The following is a 17,714-nucleotide window of genomic DNA, read 5'->3' as shown; positions in this document are numbered from 1 at the left end:
CACGCACCCCCCTGGCCCCTCCTGCTCCATGTCTGGCCACCAGGGGTACTAAAAAAGGTTGAAAACTCCCATCACAGGAAACCAAAAAGGCTGGGAGATGTTCACAACATCTGGTAAAATGTCTAAGGTTAATGGGAAGGCAAAGACCAGATTATGAAGGGCAGCAAGCAAAGAACAGTTTTGTGGGCAGAGAGAAGTTCTGAAGCAATAGAAGAACCTTCAAAAAGTAAAACTGTAGTTTGATTCTAAATAGTGGAACTCACAGGAGTGAACTAGAAACCTCTGCATAGCCAGACAGTTGACCCATAGGATAGAGTGGTCCCCGTGGTGACAGCTACCCAGAAGGAAGAGAATGAGACTTCACTGCAGGATATAGGCCACATGAGAGAAAATGCTGTGGCCACAGGGGAGGGGGATCTCAGACAGCAAAATCAACCTGGAATTCAGTGTGCTCCAGGGGATGGGGCATTGGAACAGCTTGGCAAGAAAGGGTTTGAAAGACAACAGTGGATGTTGGCAGATGGTAGAAGAATGACTGACGCTGGTAGTAATGTAGGTAGAAAGACAAGAGACAGGGGGTCCACAAAGATGGGGAAGAGGAAGAGAAAAAGAAAAAGAGAAAAGTAACATCCATTCAGGGGACAGTGGAATATCCAACAACAACCAATAACCCTCTCCTTCTTTTGAATTACAGCACATATCCATGCTGTTGGGTGCTGCTTCTATTTCTCCCCACCATGGAACAGCAATAGCCCTGTTTGTTTCATCCCACCCCAGCACAATCCCTACCAAATTACCCTGCATGTCTCCGGTCAGGCTTCTCCCCCTGAAATCTGACAAGGGAGGCACTATTCCCATCAGTTGCATGCTCACGACCAATTACCAATTTAACATACAAATTAAAGCTATTTACTCTATTCTCAAGCACAACCCCAATTACCAGAAATGATCAGCTTAACATTACTGCTCCTTTCTAACATCATTCAAGCACCTCATGAAGCAGCACAAAAACCTGTAGGTGCCTCCCTCATTCTCCAGACTGACTAGGAGACAGACAGAAGGACTTTAGAGTCTGTTTTGTATACTACTTCACTTCAGCTCATTGTGGTCTTCTATGAGTCTTACAACCACTTAATGCCTAAAAATCTTTTTTTCCAACTGATACACAGACCTCTTTTCCATATTCACCTGACAGCCAGTCATCTTTCAACTCTTCCTGGGGTGGACCCATCTCAAATGTGGCAATGGGCACCAAAACACATAGGAGCTTATCACCTCCAGACTCTCAGCAAAAGGGCAGATGCTTTCCAATAGTCATGAAAATGGAGGTCTTACTGTTCCTAAAAAAAGTCTCTAAATCCTGTGAAAGCTGGCAGCCCTAGTACCCTTGCTCAGCACCTTCCTTCTTTTTTCCACCTTACCATCTTTCTCCTTACCACATTGGTGTGATTCAGTCTGACACCTTTAGCTCTGCAAAAGCTGCTTGACTTTTCCTTAGCTGTTCACATGATGCTTAACAATATAAAAAAAAGACACTAGCAAACATGTATAGAACCAGAGGCAGGAAAAGCCATGAAAAATTCCAGGCACAAACATGTTCTACAAAAGAAAGGCTGGAGCGTTGTCACAACCATAACGATCCCCAAAATATGTAAGAAGGGTTTTATTGTTGGCATCTTTTATTAGACCAGTTATACAGTTTAAAGGTAGCCCAATAAATATATCACTGAAAAAGCCCTTGCTTCTTACAAAAGAAGCAACAGATGAAGGACATGGGGAGAACAAAACCCCCAATCACTGCATCTCGCCCATCTCCCTGCAGTGAAGGACTGTTCCCCACACTACATTCAACAGTGCTTTAATTATTCAAGCAATGAAGCTTCCATCACTTCCTTTGAGACTACTGCAGACCTGCATCTCATGGCTTCCTTCTTTAGGCAGAGGATACTCATATATTTAGCGCAGCAAGCTATCAAAGCAGAGCTTCATGTTTTATTAGCATAGAAGCAGGTCACCTAGGAAATGCCAAAGTCCTTGCGACTAATCACGTAAACACCAAGGGCTTCCCAGAGGAGTTCATTCACACTCCCCACATAGCACTAATAGAGAAGGGGATACAGTTACTTCCATTAGCAAACAGTAGCTCTGAAGAGATCATTCAAACCATTTCCTTTCCAGCAGGACTGTTTTAGCTAGAAGCTTTTTTCAGAATGGGGAGCAGCATACAATCATCCTGGATCTTGCAGCTGTAGAGATTCCATCCCTGCCAAGGTTACATATACGCAGGCCACCACCACAGCTACTACAGACTGCGCATCTCAGCTAGGAGATAAAAGGTGCTGATTCAGGAGGCAAGCAAGAGGTAGGGCAAGAAGCAAAAATAAAGCAAATGAATGAACCTGCTAGGATGGCAACAGGGGCAAGGGAGAAAAAAACCCCCAAGAACTGAGACAAAGAATTTAATTCAGTTTCAGAACATGGTTAAGGACTCTGGCTCAAGACTTCAGTCCAGTTACAAGTCACATGTACACACTTCACCGTCTGCAGCACTCTATCCAGGTTCCATAATTAGACCAAATTTATAGTGTGGGTAAGGCCTAAAGACTACTGCAGAAGTCTAAACAGGCTGCCTGTAAACAATACTACTTCTCTGAAAAACAAGCAAGTAGGATAACTTTTGAATTGTCAGGGTGTCACATAGGCAGAGGTGATGGCAATACAGGAAGGACACAATCGAGTCATTAATGAACCAGTGCCCTTGCAGGTTGCTAGAGTGAACCAAACTACATAACAGTGCTTTTTGGGCAAGATATAAAACTGAGGTTGGTACATGGACATTTCATCTACTTTGAGTTTGAAACCTTCATGTAACAACATTCTGCTTCCTGAAACTCCTCCTGCAGTCCCAACCAAGCAGTATTTTTCTACATTTCCCATTATAAGCAACTGAGTAACTTGGCCTTGTTCTATAAAACACTATCATTAAGGTTGAGCCCAGTCTACTGCTGGAAGAGACCGGATTTTTGGTCGCCTTGTTCTTTTCACTCTCATGCTCCTAGGACTCAGACTATGGCTCTGATATCACCCAGACAGGATTCATCTCAGTAAGTATCTGGCATCCACTGCCCCTCTAGAAAAGCAGTATTTGGGGGGAGTTATTCAGGGAAAAAAAAGATGCATGTCCAGTGTCACCTGAGCCAAGTTGTACAAGCCAGATAAAGTCATTTGCACATGTGCACCAAATATGAGGCTCGGTTGCAAGTCTATTTGCAAGCAGCCTGAGGTCAAAGTGAGTGACTCAAGCTGACATGCTGTGGTCACTGAACCTGAGCAAGGGCCACATTCTGGAAGTTCAAGAGCTTCCTAAGAATGCAAGTTACCTGCTGTCTGCCTGCCTCCAGCAGGGGCTCCTTTTGGAAGTTCTGCCCCAAGAATACAGCTCTAGTTTAAGGGCTGATATTTCCAAGTGCTGTAGACTTCACACATACTCAGATTTTACTTTAAAGCATAGTACAGCTTCCTATTCTAAGAATTAGTATATGGTCAACAGACTAATACAGTGTCAGGATACTGTGGGTCACTCAAACCTGTAATTTAAGTTTATCATATACACTACAGGACACATTTCCACTTTTTTCAAGAGTTCATCCAAACTCTAAAGTAAAAAAAAAAAATGCACCTATTCATTTCACCCATCAAAGTGCTGTAGTTTTTGTGAAGGTGTCCAGGTGATATTGGAGATGCAGGAAATTCAGTCAAATTCAACTGATACCGGGATACAAACAATAGATGAAACTGTCAAACCATGTCCTTGCTAAGGTCCCAAAGCTATGTTTGGGGCGTACTTTTGAACACTAGCTGGCTGTGCCTATCCTATAAGCAACTGCTTCTGTTCAGCACAAGCTCCCCAGAGTTGCCATATGTTACCTCTTCTTGACCCCCACTTAAAGGACTTTTTTGTCTAGAACCTGCACTTACCTCTCCCCTCTAATGGACTCTCCTGCATCATACCTACAACTGCCACAAATCCCCTTGCAAAGAGCACCATGAGCTCTTGTGCTGCACAACACAGCACTGAAAAAAGGGCCCTTGGTCCCTCTGAGTGCTATCAGGGTTTCATATCAGCGTGAACTCTGGCAATCTGCCGCAAGCAATACCCACAGCAGTCAGTATGGCTACCCCAACGCAGAGGAGAATAGTCAGAGTATGTGCAGCTAAATGAGAGGCTGCAGGCTGTGCCCCACAGAACTGTCAAAACTGTTTTGCAGTTAGCCACATACGCTTATTACAGGGCAATCCCAGACTGAAGCAGTTACATATATGCACCTCAAAGACACTTGTCAGTCCTGAGTGGCAGGAGGGGGGGAAGGGAAGCAGAGTTAAGGCTGAAGAGAAGAGCTGGCTTATACCTCACCTCTGAATTCTGTACTTTTCAGAGCTTGAAGCAGAGGTGCATTCAGCATATTGTAAGGGTGAGAGAAACTGTTGGGCAACCTTACCAGTGTGCTAATCAAATTGGTGAGCAGTAACTATGTACCACTTGGGCTGCTTAAATGAAGTTGCTTTGCCCGCAGTACCCACAGAAGAACTAATACATAGTAATGGAGATTTCTGTCCCCCATGTCATAGTAATGACCACACAGCAACTCCTTCAAGAAGCCATAGTGGTATAATTGCAAGTGCTCTGGGATGTTTTGGAATGAAAATGATGCATAAATGACAGCCACTCACTAGAAGCAACATCAACCTCACCTCTGGGCAAATTCCAGCTAGACAGCAGGTCTGCATCCCTCTTGGAGCCATTAACATGTTAGATATATCCCCTAGCCCCTGGAGGGGTACGAGAGACTGCTGCCAGGGAGAAGGGGTGGAATAAAATTAGATTCTAAGCTTGCCCCACACTCATCTGAAGAAGTTCTAATATTTGCCAGAAGATGCTGAAGCTACAAATACAAATACACATGGCCTGACAGACGGCAAACTGAGCACGATCATCTGCAGCATGAAAAGTGAACTGACACAGATGGCTACCACCCACTCCCCATCTCCCCACCTGCTCACCATCTTAACAGCCAGAGAGAGAATTGTCCCACCACTTCAGTAACTGGCTGAGTGTCAATACACTTCCAGCACTGCTCCCAACAAACAAGATGCGAGTCCCATTAGGAGCCATCGCAAACCTGTGTCTACAGAGGATGGTTCGGCTCCCATCCCAGCTGTTTTCCTAATTACATTAAACACGCAGAATTCATTTGCAGCTGCTCAGACTGCTTCCAAAAGGACTTTCCTTTTAATTAAAAATTTGCTATTAAAAGGCATTAAAGTGTGTAATACAAATAATCCTCTGGAAATCATCTATTCTGGCAGTTAATGACCAACTTTGTTAGAATGGTAACTAACAGCAGCAGGACAGCCAGCTAATAGGACACTGCATGCTGCTGCTAACCACTCCCAAAGGATTAGTCTCCCCTCTGCTCCTCCTCTTCCTTGTGGCTCTCCAGTGAAGAGAGGTTACTGAATGTTGTATGGATTGCAGCTTGTTACTAGCTCCCTAAACACAACCATTTCACACTGGCTGTGCTTTTAAGACCCTAGAGAATCATAAATGGTCTTCCCTTCTCAATATTGGTCAATTCCTTGGAAAAGACCAATATACTTCAGACTCATTCTAGAGTTTGATCTTCATTCCTGGCTTCCTTCCACCATACATTTTTCTCCATTCCCTTCCTCTTTCACATTCCTTCCTCTCCCTGCACTGTCTCCAGGAATATACAACCCAGGTTGAGAAAGTGGGAAATCAGGAACACTACTTGACTGAGCTTACGCTCTGGAATAAGAATTTGCTCAGAGACCAGTTTAAGAAATAGGAAAAGGAAAAACACATTCCAGTCAATAATTTACATTAATTACATTTCAACTTCAGCTGACCTTTATTCACCCCTTTAACTTTATTTTGCAACCTTGATATCAAGAGGAAAGATTAGCACATTTCTTAAACACTTGGATAAACCCGATTTAGCCCTATTGCAAAAGTCAAATGAGTTTGCATAAACTGGGATTTTTTGCTTCTGTCCTGCTTCAACTGCAATCATGATACAGCTCCCAATTACCCATGAATTAAAGACAACATGCTGAAATTTGTTTTAAATTTTACATGCAACTGTGTGTGCATCAAGCCAACACAAGGCTAACACTAAAAGAGCTGTTTAAAATCCTACAATTTACTTCCTCCTCCTGTTCTGCTTGTTTTTTGCTTGGAACAGGGTGGGATGGATCAGGCTCCCACTTGTAGGTACTTTCATTTTCTTATCCTGACCAAGCACACTGTTGGGTCCCAAGGCTGCAACGGACCAGTTTATCCAAAGGAACAGAAACTTTTGTTTTTTTAAACTGAATCCAAAATAGAAACTGGGATTCAATCGGATTAGTCTTTTTCCCAGTTTCTATTTTATGAACGTTTTCAAATAAAAGCCCTAAATCCAAGATCTGTACTATGGTCAGTGTTCCTTTATTTCTGTCTACAACATGGCTGAAGCAGCGTTTGGTGCTAGCCACATCCTAAGGCAGGGGTGACTAATGGGCAGCACGTGTGCCACCTGTGGTACAGGCAGCCTGTGTATGGCATGAGACAGAGAAGGGGGCAGTCAAGACAAGTGGCAGATACAGCAGGAAGCAGAAAGCAGAGCAGTGGATTAGGCATGGGAATGGAAGTGAAGTGGCACTCAGGGAGGACACTGAGCTTAATTGGTGCCAGGCCTGCCAAAAGATTGTTTCCTAATGTCCTTTAGTTTCCTTGTCCTGCAGGAACTACACTTACCCCCCACCCCCCAGCATGGGCATGGCCAACGCCAACCAGCCAGCATATTCAATAAGCTAAGTTTTCCTAACATGTTTCTCAGAGAAAATCCCAGTTCACATTATTCAGGGAAGTCTGGCTAGAATCCTAATGCTGGAGTAATTGTGGTCTTTAAAATGCAACCTGTTACTTCATCAGCCTGCAGACTGACAATTTCTTTGGGCTTTTTCAGAGAGGCAACTCCAAAAAGGTGCTGTTTCTACCTCCTTAATATTATTTATGCAAAGGATTATGCTTCCTTCTCTGCCTTTTGTAATATTCTCAGTTTGAACCTATCATTTTGGCTCTCTCAAAATCCTCAATGAGATATTTGAATAAATTTTACTACAGCCGCTGACAAATATCCATTTAAAGGTGCCAGAGAACCATACGCCCCCTCCCCTGCCATCACAAGTTGATGGCAAAAGGCACTGTCTTGGGATCAGGGACCAGATCCCAATTATACCCTTTCTACTTGCCAGTGCAGTAGGAGCCCAGGATCATGATCCCAGGCTCCCATTTCATTGGCAAGTTGAAAGCCAGATGCCCAAAGGTCTGGGGCTGGAGCAAACAATCAGCCAACTGTTGGCCCTAGGGTCTTGAATTGGCCCCAGTACAGTTCCAAGGCCAGGGCCAACAACAAGCTGATAGTCAGCGTTGGCCCTGGTCCTGCCACACGTTCAATTTAAGGAACCATACCAACCAGCCATATATTGCATATAGAACATTTATTGCTCGTTTGCCATTTTAAGGCATCTTAAGATGGGAGAACACATAGCATATGCACCATGATTAACAAGTGCAGAGCTGTTCCATAGCCCCTAAACTGAGGTGATGAGGGGGAAATATGTTTCTAAAGCTGAAAGAATAGACAAGGCTATTGGAAGATAAAAATAAGAGAAAGAGAGAATCGTAGGCAAAAATTAAGGGATAGAGTACCACCATCAGTTCAGGGAATTCTCAGTTGGACAGAGTTGATATGCATTAGCAGCCACGTGGGACTTAGAGCTCAACAGTCAAACACTTATGGGATGGAAGGCATTTGACTCCTTTGATGTTGAGGGGCTTTGTTCCTTCTCTTATGTTTCTAAACCCCCGCCCCACTAAACTAAAGGTAAAACAGAACAAATAAAAGTGGGGGAAACATTACTATTTCATCCTGAAAGCCAGCAGTTCCAAAACCATGCTACACATACCACCAATGGTACACAGATGACGTACAAGTGGTATGCGGAAGGCTGGGGGGAGGGGGGCATATGCACACAGCACGTGAAGCAGCATCCAGCAGGTAAGTGTGCTGGGGGGGAAGGGGCATGGGGGAAGTAGGGGACAGACTGAGGCCCCCACAGTGAGGGACGGAGTGGGGCAGGGGTGAATGGGGAGCTGGGGCAGGCGGTGGGACAGTCAGAGCTCAGGCAGCTTGTCCAGGGGCACAGGGAGAGGCTCCTACCATTGCATGCACCCCAGGGAAGGCACAGGGGGAATGTACCCTCCCCTGGATTTATGTGCAGGGTAGAGGTGGGCTGCCTGCTGGGCTGTACACCCTGCTGACACTGCCTCCAGAGCCGGGTGCAATGTCATGTGCTTTTCGCCGCCGGGCAGGCAAGGGACAAGGCACAGTCAGTGCGTGGAAAGCACATGGTGGCATCCGCGGCCAGTGGGGCATAGAGTCCAGTGTGCAGCCCACCTCTGCCCCAGGCACAAATCAGGCATGCCCCCCATGCCTCCTCTGGAGTGGGTGGACTGGCAGGAAGCCATGCCCCCCAGCACCCCGGATGAGCCTCCCATGGCTCCTTCTCACAACCTGCCCTGGCCCCGGCCCCGGCCCCTGCCCCACTTCTTCCCTCACCGTAGGGGCCTTGATCTGCCCCCACACCTCTCCCTCCACAGACTTACCTGCTGGGCACTGTGTCTGTCTGTCTGTCACTACCAAGCCACAGCACCCCCAGCCTGCTGCCCCTCACTCCCGACCCACAGTACTCTGCATCCTGCCAGGGCATGTGGGATCCCCCCCACTCCCTGGGGTCCAAACCCCACACACATAGCCCCCCACCAGACATCTGAATACTGTGTTCTGTCAAGCAAGCTCACCCCGCCCAGTAAAGACATCCCCAAAAGCATCACTGGTAAGTTTACACTGGTTTTTTTTTTCAAATTTACAATTGTTTTATATGGCTACTGTAACTGATACAACAATGCTTTACGATTACTAAAAGTTTTAATGTTGATTTAATGCATAGTCTGTTGCCTATATGTTTTAAAAATTTGCTGGTGGTACTTAAGGTTGTATCATTTTAAAACTGGTGGTACACAATCTGTCAGTTTGGGAACCATTGCCGGAAGCACTCCCAGAAGCCATAGCAACCCAGCCACCACTCAAGTAGGGCACAACTCTTCCAAAGCAAAACCATTCAAGAATTAGGAAAGCAATGAACTACATATCTCCTACTACAAGGAATTCATACAGGCCACTCTCCAAGCCACTCCCTCTCACTCCTAGGTTCACAAGGAAAAAAGGAACAAGCTGAGCATCACAACCTCTCTCAAGCTAGAAAAGTCAGAGAGCAGACAGTTTAAATGCAAAGGGCCATATTTTTTTTTATCGCGTTGTACCAAATCAGTCAACTGAACTTCAGCAGGGATAAATTTGGCCCCATTGCTGAAAAGTAGCTATAGCCAGCATTTTAACTTGTCTCTGCACACAATGTTTCCTTTGTCCTCATTTCAAAGGCAGCCTAAACCTCTACAGCAAGAAAAAGAAAAACACAAACTTGCTGTTTATAGCAAACACTTTTAAAAGTATTTTTTTTGGGTGGTTGTTGCTGTTCGATAAAGGGGATAGAGATTTATCTTCCTTGTTAGGAAAAGGCTGATGAAAAACTATTCCAAATAATAAGTAAAGATACAGTAAACAGGAATAGAATTTCTCAAAATTAGAAGAGGGAGAAGTCCAAGTACTGGTTCAAACCACCAACCTGTCAAGTCTGGCGTCTGGCCTTCAGCCATGGTCACTGCTTAACATTTCACAGGCAGACCCATACAACACTCCTGACTAACCAAAGTTCCTCATATTTAAGCACAATGCCCTGGCCCTGCAGCAACCCACAAAATTTGATCGTGGACAAACCTGGGTACTATTTGTACAACCCTCAACATCATATTCCCACGGGAACTGGTCTCTAAAGTTGCACACCAGCTGACAAAGACATGTCAAACTAAGTGAAGTCAGAAGAGATTAAATTCACCTACAACAAATGTTTCCTGGTCTCTCTCCAAACCATAAACATGGTAATGTCCAATAGGGAAAAGGCAGGAAGGAAAACTACACCTGAAAAATTCAAGGAAATGTTATCAGGAACCCAGATATTAGGAGACAGAGAAACCTAAAAAGCAGTAATTCTTACAAAACTTAGGACAACGTGCTGATGCTCAAAACTTCTTCAAACGAATAAAGAATGTGAACCACTAAAGCAACTAAAGACAGACATCAGAGCAGACATCAGGGGAACAGCAGCCCATTTGGTGCCCACACGTGACAAATGTACATGCACTTTACTGTAGCTCCTAGTGAATTCTGTTCTGGAGATAGCCTGCTTAACCCTGTTGAATGGGCTGACTATAACTATGCCTACGGAAGCCCGATTCTATAGTTCAGGGGTGGGCAATTATTTTGGGTGGAGGGCCACTGACTGAGTTTTGGCAAGTCATCGAGGGTTGCATGATAGGTAGCCAGGGACAGATAGATATTAATTTTCTAAATTTTTTAGGGGTCCCGTGGGCCAGACAGAATGGCCTGGCAGGCTGCATCCAGCCCCCGGGCTGCATTTTACTCACCCCTGCTATAGTTCAAACTACAGGACAAGAGGTAGTATTTGGCTGCCCATGCACTATGTAAAAACACTTGCCTATGGTTTCCAAAGAAGCCAAAGAGCTTTCTGAATGTTCATAGCAATACACAGCTCTATAAAAGCTGGTCTTGAGTTTGAATGGTTCAAAGAGCAGCACCTACTTTGGAAACACAGGAAAAGCTCTCATGGACTGCCATATGACTTTTGCCTGCCTAAAAATGACATGATTAGGGCCAAGTTTCCTTCTGCTCCCCTCCTGTATACTTCCACCTCCGCAGTAAAAGCTATGTTTCTTTTCCTTTTGGAACAGTACATGAAAGTGGATGGGTCCTTATCTGATCCCCATCCCATTGGAGTGTAGTTTACTGCCACTCAGGGTCAGCACAAAGTGGTGAGGAATGAATCTGAAGGGTTAAGGAAGAAAACTTGGAACACATTTTCCCTTCTTCAAAGAAAATAAGGTCTGAAATGCTGCACTCAAGTCAGATACATTTGGATGGTAGCCAGTTGAGAGCACTTTACATATTGCCTACAAGTAATTTGCCTTTGGAAATGAAGGCTTTCTGGAAGTTGCCTCAAGATAAGTCTCTTCCCTCCAGAGACTGCCAACATCTTTGGATCAAGGAATAACTGCACTGTAACAATAAACCTCCAAAAGGATTACACTACTGAGATTACCTTGGCCCCAGTGTGTATCCATAAACAGTCAAAACAGCTAATTACAGAGCAATAGCCCATAATTAGGGCTGAGACTGGGTGGCGGCATTTCAGGATAAATCCCTAGGTGGTCATAATGCAAAGAGCGACAGCAAGGGAAACGTAATAAAAATCAAATGCAACATCAGCACTGCTTTGTACTCAAATAGGTAACAAAAAGGTTATTTAGAGTAAAACAGAAGTGCTGCAGTCATGGTTTTACACTTTGGAGTTGCTATGCCAGACCAGGTGACCCGCAAATTAGCCACTAGCATACTGCGTGCCCCACAAGTCCAGGAGAAAGGGACAGCAATTACATAGGGGATGAACTTTTACCTTTCAATAATTTACCAGCAACTGTGTTGCAGATCATAGGTACCAGTCTTCCCTATTATCTCATTACATGTTGTTACAGGATTTCCAAAAATAATTTAATCTCTTCTTTGTCACCATGCTCCAATCTGCATAATTCTTTGGTGGTTGGGCAATATCACTAGCATAGTGCACACTCATGCACTGCAATAAGCAGAAATTTTCATGTTAGGCACATTACAGAATAATGGATTCAGAGATGACAGCACCTACAGGGTACCTTTCTATGACCTGGGACAGCCACATTGATTTAAATTGATACCTAAAGCAACTAAAGGCTCTTCTCAGTAGGGGAAAAATGGTGCATTTCTTTCAGAGTTTAAGTGAGACTGCTGGCCACGACTTAGAGGTGCCCCTTCAACCCCATCTTCCTTTCTAAAACTCCATACCCCTTGTGGTGGGTGCAGGGATCCCACCTCAGTAAAACAGCAGGGTATTCATATCCCACCACTCCCACCACATGAGGCGGGCCAGTAGGGGGCACTTGTGTTGAGCCACCCACCTCCCTGCGCCCAACCACCTTCCAGGCTCCAAATGCCTCCCTAGGGGCGCCTTATGTTTGGCTGACCCCTCTCCCGGAGCACACTCGCTAGTCTGGGGGTAATGTCGCTGCCACCACCCCGAGAACGGACTGTCTCGGCCTTGTGTCCTCGCGGAAACACAGGCCTAATAGTCCGACGGGTACTCGACCCAGTACAGGCACCTGGGGCACTTCCCCAAGTCAGGGGGCAAAAAGCAAAGTCTCCCTTAGTCCGCAGACCTAAGGGGTCTCTTAGGCATAATTTAATGTTTGGCTGACCCCTCAATAAGTCTCCCACACCAGTCAAAAAGGAGAACTTTATTGATTACAAGGGGTAGGGTAAACTAGGGTACAGGATTGAGCAATATCTTAGAAATCCTAAAGAGCAAACAGTCTGGCTGTGGTACCCTTTTGATCATGCATCTAAGTTACTGCCAGCTAAATATCTATCAGATCTCGAGTAGCTTACTCACACACTTCATCCAGAGGCTGGTGAGATCCTTTCTAGCGTCTGGCTGTTCCTGGTTCATGAGTTTTTGGGGGTGAGGGCCCTTTCAGATGTTTATGCTCCTCTGAGTCCCCCCCTCATGGCTTCAGCCTCACCTCATGGCCAAAGAGACCGTCTTCTAGGCCGTCCCAACTTATATAGCCCCTGTGACCTCATTCACCTGGGCCAGTGGAGGAGCTCTGCCAACCCATATGAAATACCTCACTAGTTGCCGGGCAGATTCCAACCCACCAGGTAGAAACCCCTTACCCAGGTACCAGTCACATAGGCAGAGGGAGCATGTTTCCCCCCTCCCTCAGGAATGCAGCCAGCTCAAGTTACCTAAAGAGACAAGGTAAGGGTGTAGTCTCCTCTGCTGAGCCCCTCCCCTACTCAAATGGTCACAGCACAGATATTATCACAGTGTCACAGGGCAGAGATTTTGGGGAGAAACCAAGGTGGCTTTCTGCCACACCCCTTGTCATGGACTACAGACCAGGACACACCCAATACCAGACAAGGTACCTCAATATTGGGTTCCAGCTGCAGAGAGAAACTACCTATACTCATGTGATCTCAGCCAGATCCACTCAAAAAATGCTCTTGTCCTTGCAGGCAATACTTAATCTGCAGGGGCCTGACAAGAAGAGATGTAGGAATTAAGAGGAGAGAGGACTGGGAAAGAAAGAAATTTAAGACCAAAAGAAAATGAAAATATGGCTCTCTCTTGCTTAATTTCCAGCATGTAAATAACCAACCAACAACTTTTGGGTCTCAAGAAATCTGGAAGTGAACTACTAAAACGAGTGTTAGCACCTTATTACACTACTATACCTTGAACCAATACAGGCCAGTTTATCTATCAGTACTAATAAGGTGCAGTGGATGAATAGTAACAAATGCCACATTTTGAAGTGTCCTAGAGGAGATCCCCCTGGACTGTAGCTATTTCCTCAACGCAGAGAAACTCTAATGGTCTCTTTGGGTCACTACTTCTCTCCCAGTGCCATACGTGTATGGTTGCAATTAAGAGCAACACACTTACCTGAACACTCGTGGCAGATTGTTTTGCATGCTGAGGGCCCTGACTACTGAAACTGCTCACTGCCTTTGAAATAGCATATACCAGTTGGCCTTCAGAATACACTGCAAAGCTCAACTCCACTCCCAAGCCCTTGGTGGGGCAGGGATGGGAGGAAGTTGGGGCCTAGAACATATTTACAAAAAGAACATACTATAGATGTAGTAGGGGAGCATCCTTCCCTTGGCTTTTCAGGAAAAAATGTCTATTTTTGGAAAGTGCCACAGGAACTAAAAGCTTTAGATACATATCTTTTTAACTGAATATGGACCTACAGCAATATGCAATATAAGCCAACAGGATGATGATTAACAAGGTTAGGAAAGAGGTCAAAGGGCTGCCTGGGTCATGAAACCTGAACTAAACATCCAATCTATCTGGATTAGGGCTGAAGTACATGGCTGCTACCCATGGACCAAGACTTGAGGCTTTAAGTTTCCAGAGTTACTAAATATAGCACTTAGGAGATGCAACCTCTCTTAGGATGGCTGCAGACCCAGGCCTTCCCTATGAAGGCAACAGAGCCAGGTCTTCTACTACAGGTCTACCAGGCAGCAGAGGTACCTAGAGTAGTTTTGTCATGTACCTGAAAGAGGCAGAATGGTGTTACTCACTCACTATTCTTCCCTAGGGAAACAGGCACCTCAGTTTAGTTTCTAGCTAGTCCCTACCTCTTTTTTTTAAAGAAAAAACAGAAGCAGAGAACATGGTCTACATTTTCTGTTCAAGGCAGTTTCTAGTAAATAATGTCAAATTTCACTGGACTGGGGCTGCTGGGCAAGCTTCCATGGGTTTTTGGAACAGGACACAATCCTGCTCCTGTTTCTCCTGTTCAGTAAATAATGTATTTTTTTTTTTGTTAGAAATTGGGTCTTAATTTCCCCCTCCTCATATTTCAAGTCAGAGCTGTCCCCATAGCTGCATCATTTATTTTTAGCTTGTCACCAAAGCTTTCAGAGTGGGCACTTCTTTCTGCCCCTCTGTTTTTCTGGGAGAGAAAATAAACCTGCATGTAGCATATCCATGGAAACAGACCATGTGCAAGTGACACTTGGAAATAGACACACAGAAGAAAAACCCAACAAAAAAACCAGTTTCAAGAGTGGAAACAAAGTATTGGCTCTCTTGCTTTCAGAGCTTGTGACCACCAAGTTGAGAGGAGCCAAGAGCTCAATCCACTGTGCTTTAATGGGAGATCTCACTGAATACAGCTTTCAATGGGTGTTTAGAAAAAGACGCCAGGATGCGGAAGCAGGATACAACAGAAACTCACCCTTGGTGCAGAATGCCAAATGGACTCAGAGTACCATGCCACAAAAATCAGGGACAGTTTGTTGTGCAAGAATGGAGGGGTACACAATGCACCTCTGTGAGCTACAATTGTATATACCAGGACCGAGGGGTTCCAGGTCTTTTCTCCAGTGTCACAGAGCATCGTAAATAGCTCTGTGTGCAGGAACTGTAGAAAGAAAGAGCAACTTATGGGGTCACACTATGCAAATATGGCTAAAATTATGCAGAGGTTAGCTGTGAGCATCCAGTAGCCAAGCTCAGAAGTCTAGCAAACATCACACACCTGTTGGATGCTTGAATTAGCCACACACTCATTGAGATACTTACCAATGTTTGGATGTTTTAAGAGTCGGCAGATTCGGGCCTCTCGCTCCAGTTTCTGATGATCTGGAAAGAAGAAAAAGAGAAGTAGGATGAACAGAAGGAAAAACAGATACCCAACAGAAGTTCTTCTCAAATTTAATAGGAGAGAACCCAGCAACCCAGGGGATTTCCCGAAGGACAAACGCAACTGGAATGCAGCAGCCTCCCAAGAACTCAACTACCCTAAGAGCTGAGTGCCCCAGGCTGTGGACATCTACTCCAGCTCCATTTGTTGTGGGTTTGCTTAGCCAACTTAGATTAAAAGCTGGTAGTACAGGGGTTAAAAACTGATCTTTCATGCAGTACTAGCTTGAATTAAATGAATTCTGTGACTTTACTTCTCTTGAGGGATATTCTCCATAAATACTAAGGAACTTGCATGAAATGAGTTCCACTAGTTCTCTGTGGAAAAAAAGTGCCATTTTCCAGAGAAAGAATGATAAAACAGGTCAAAACTACTGCACAGCCAACATGGGGGAGCCTGCAGTTTGTGACCAACCCCAGAGGCAACTGCATTTCAGCACCCATTTATGGGCTTGGGTTCCCTGGTGAAATGCTGGTGAAAAATTTTGAGATCCATAGATGAGAAGAGTCGGCAAAGTTTTAAGTACATTTATTCCAACAGAAAGGCAATGTCAGCTCAAGCAGGATTGTCACGTAGGGAGAACAACAAGAACAGGAAAAGCTTCTCTTTCCCTGATATTTCACACGGTCGGGAAGGAAGAACTGAGAGCAAGAGAGAGCACCTCTATCCATGTTTGCTGGGTAACCCCCTGCTTCCAGTCACTGACAAACATAAAGAAGGGATGTGTCACTGTACCGGTGACCGAGTCCTGGCACTTAGTCATCTTCTCATGTGAGAGGGTTTCTCACAAGAGGGTAAGAAGCAAGAACAGCTTTGCTAAGAGGATCTGAAAGACCCAGACAGCAGAAGTAGCCACAACAGCAGCTAAATCCTAGATCTCTCAGGAAGGCATAACCCTGGAAATGTAAGCAATCCATCTTGTCCTTCCTTCCCCCATTCCCACCAACACAAGAGGAACACAACACTTCTGGCTCTGCTCTCCCCTTATTATCCCACTATGCATCTTCAGCAGATTAAGTGGAAACTGTGGTGGGCCAGTAGGGGGTGCTCCTGCACTGAGCTACCCACCTCACTGCACCCATTCACCTGCCAGGCTCCAAGTGCCTCCCTGGGACACCTCATGTCTGGTGACTCCCTTCCTGAAGCGCACCCACGAGCCCAGAGTCACTGATGCTACCACCCAGGAGTCTCGGTCTGTCTGTGGCCCTGTGCCCCTGGGATTCACAGGCCTTGTAGACCTCAACCTTCTTAGGCTCAAATCATCCCTTGTTAGACTTGAGGCACCACTTGGAAAATGCCAGCTCTTACTTTTCACTTGTTTTCTTGACTATGGAAAAATAGAGCAATTCGCCTGTTACAAAGCACTAAAAAAGCCCACACCAGGTCAGGAAGTTTTTCAAACTATGGATTCCTATTTGAAATCTGTGGGTTTATCTTGTGAATAGTTTCCACACCTAACAGTGCTAACATTACATGGCATTCCTGAAAGGATCTCAGGGCACCTGTAGGTGCCACAGCACACTGGTTGAGAACAACTGCTCTAGACTCTCAAGGCCTTGGTGCAGTGCCCTGTTCTTTTGCCTGCATTGCTGAAAAAAAGATTGGCTTGGCTTTCTCTTCAGTGGCAACCCTCACAACAAAAGTCATGCAAAACAGCTGTGAGGTAACAGAGCGTGCTGCAAGCTGTGCACTCAGTTCAGGTACCTTGGAGGGCTTAAATTACATTTTAAACAAGGGGAGGTAGGAATTTAGCGTGAACTCAGACCACAGCACTGTTTCAGTTGAAAGCTACCCAAAATTCTGTGCAGTGGGAGAGATGGGAGAACACTTAAGCCCCAGTCTGACATGGTGTAAGCTTTATAAGAAGCAGAAACCAATTAAATAAGGCAAAATCCCCTAAAGTGAGATAGGCAAACTCTGTACAGTTTCACCCACAATTCCTTGTAGCAATTCACTAGGTAAAAAGGAGCCCGTTGTTACCAGACTGCAACTCAGAAAGGAACTAAATATCAAGAGTTAAGTATCCTTAAAGACACTGTAAATCAGGGGTCGACAAGGTTTTTGGGCAGTGAACCAAAAACACCCACAACCTTGACTTGTAAGGTGTTGGCATACCATGGGCGGACAGTGAGGA

The 17,714-nt window shown here is 45.2% G+C and overlaps 1 protein-coding gene across 20 annotated transcripts in view; it reads right to left on the bottom strand.

Annotated features, from left to right (window-relative positions):
* CAMK2G (calcium/calmodulin dependent protein kinase II gamma) overlaps positions 1-17,714 on the bottom strand; it is a 221,727-nt gene that overhangs the window by 103,620 nt on the left and 100,393 nt on the right. For all 20 annotated transcript variants that reach the window (XM_019502389.1, XM_019502390.1, XM_019502397.1 and 17 more), the window contains exon 3: positions 15,460-15,519. In XM_019502389.1, the coding sequence (XP_019357934.1) occupies positions 15,460-15,519 (60 nt within the window). The remainder of the gene's footprint in view (positions 1-15,459; positions 15,520-17,714) is intronic.

The sequence above is a fragment of the Gavialis gangeticus genome, unplaced genomic scaffold (genome assembly GCF_001723915.1).
Source record: "Gavialis gangeticus isolate Ggan-Ray unplaced genomic scaffold, GavGan_comp1, whole genome shotgun sequence".
Taxonomy (NCBI): domain Eukaryota; kingdom Metazoa; phylum Chordata; order Crocodylia; family Gavialidae; genus Gavialis; species Gavialis gangeticus.
The sequence above is the reverse complement of the archived record's forward strand: the minus strand, read 5'-3'. Positions and strand labels throughout refer to the sequence as shown.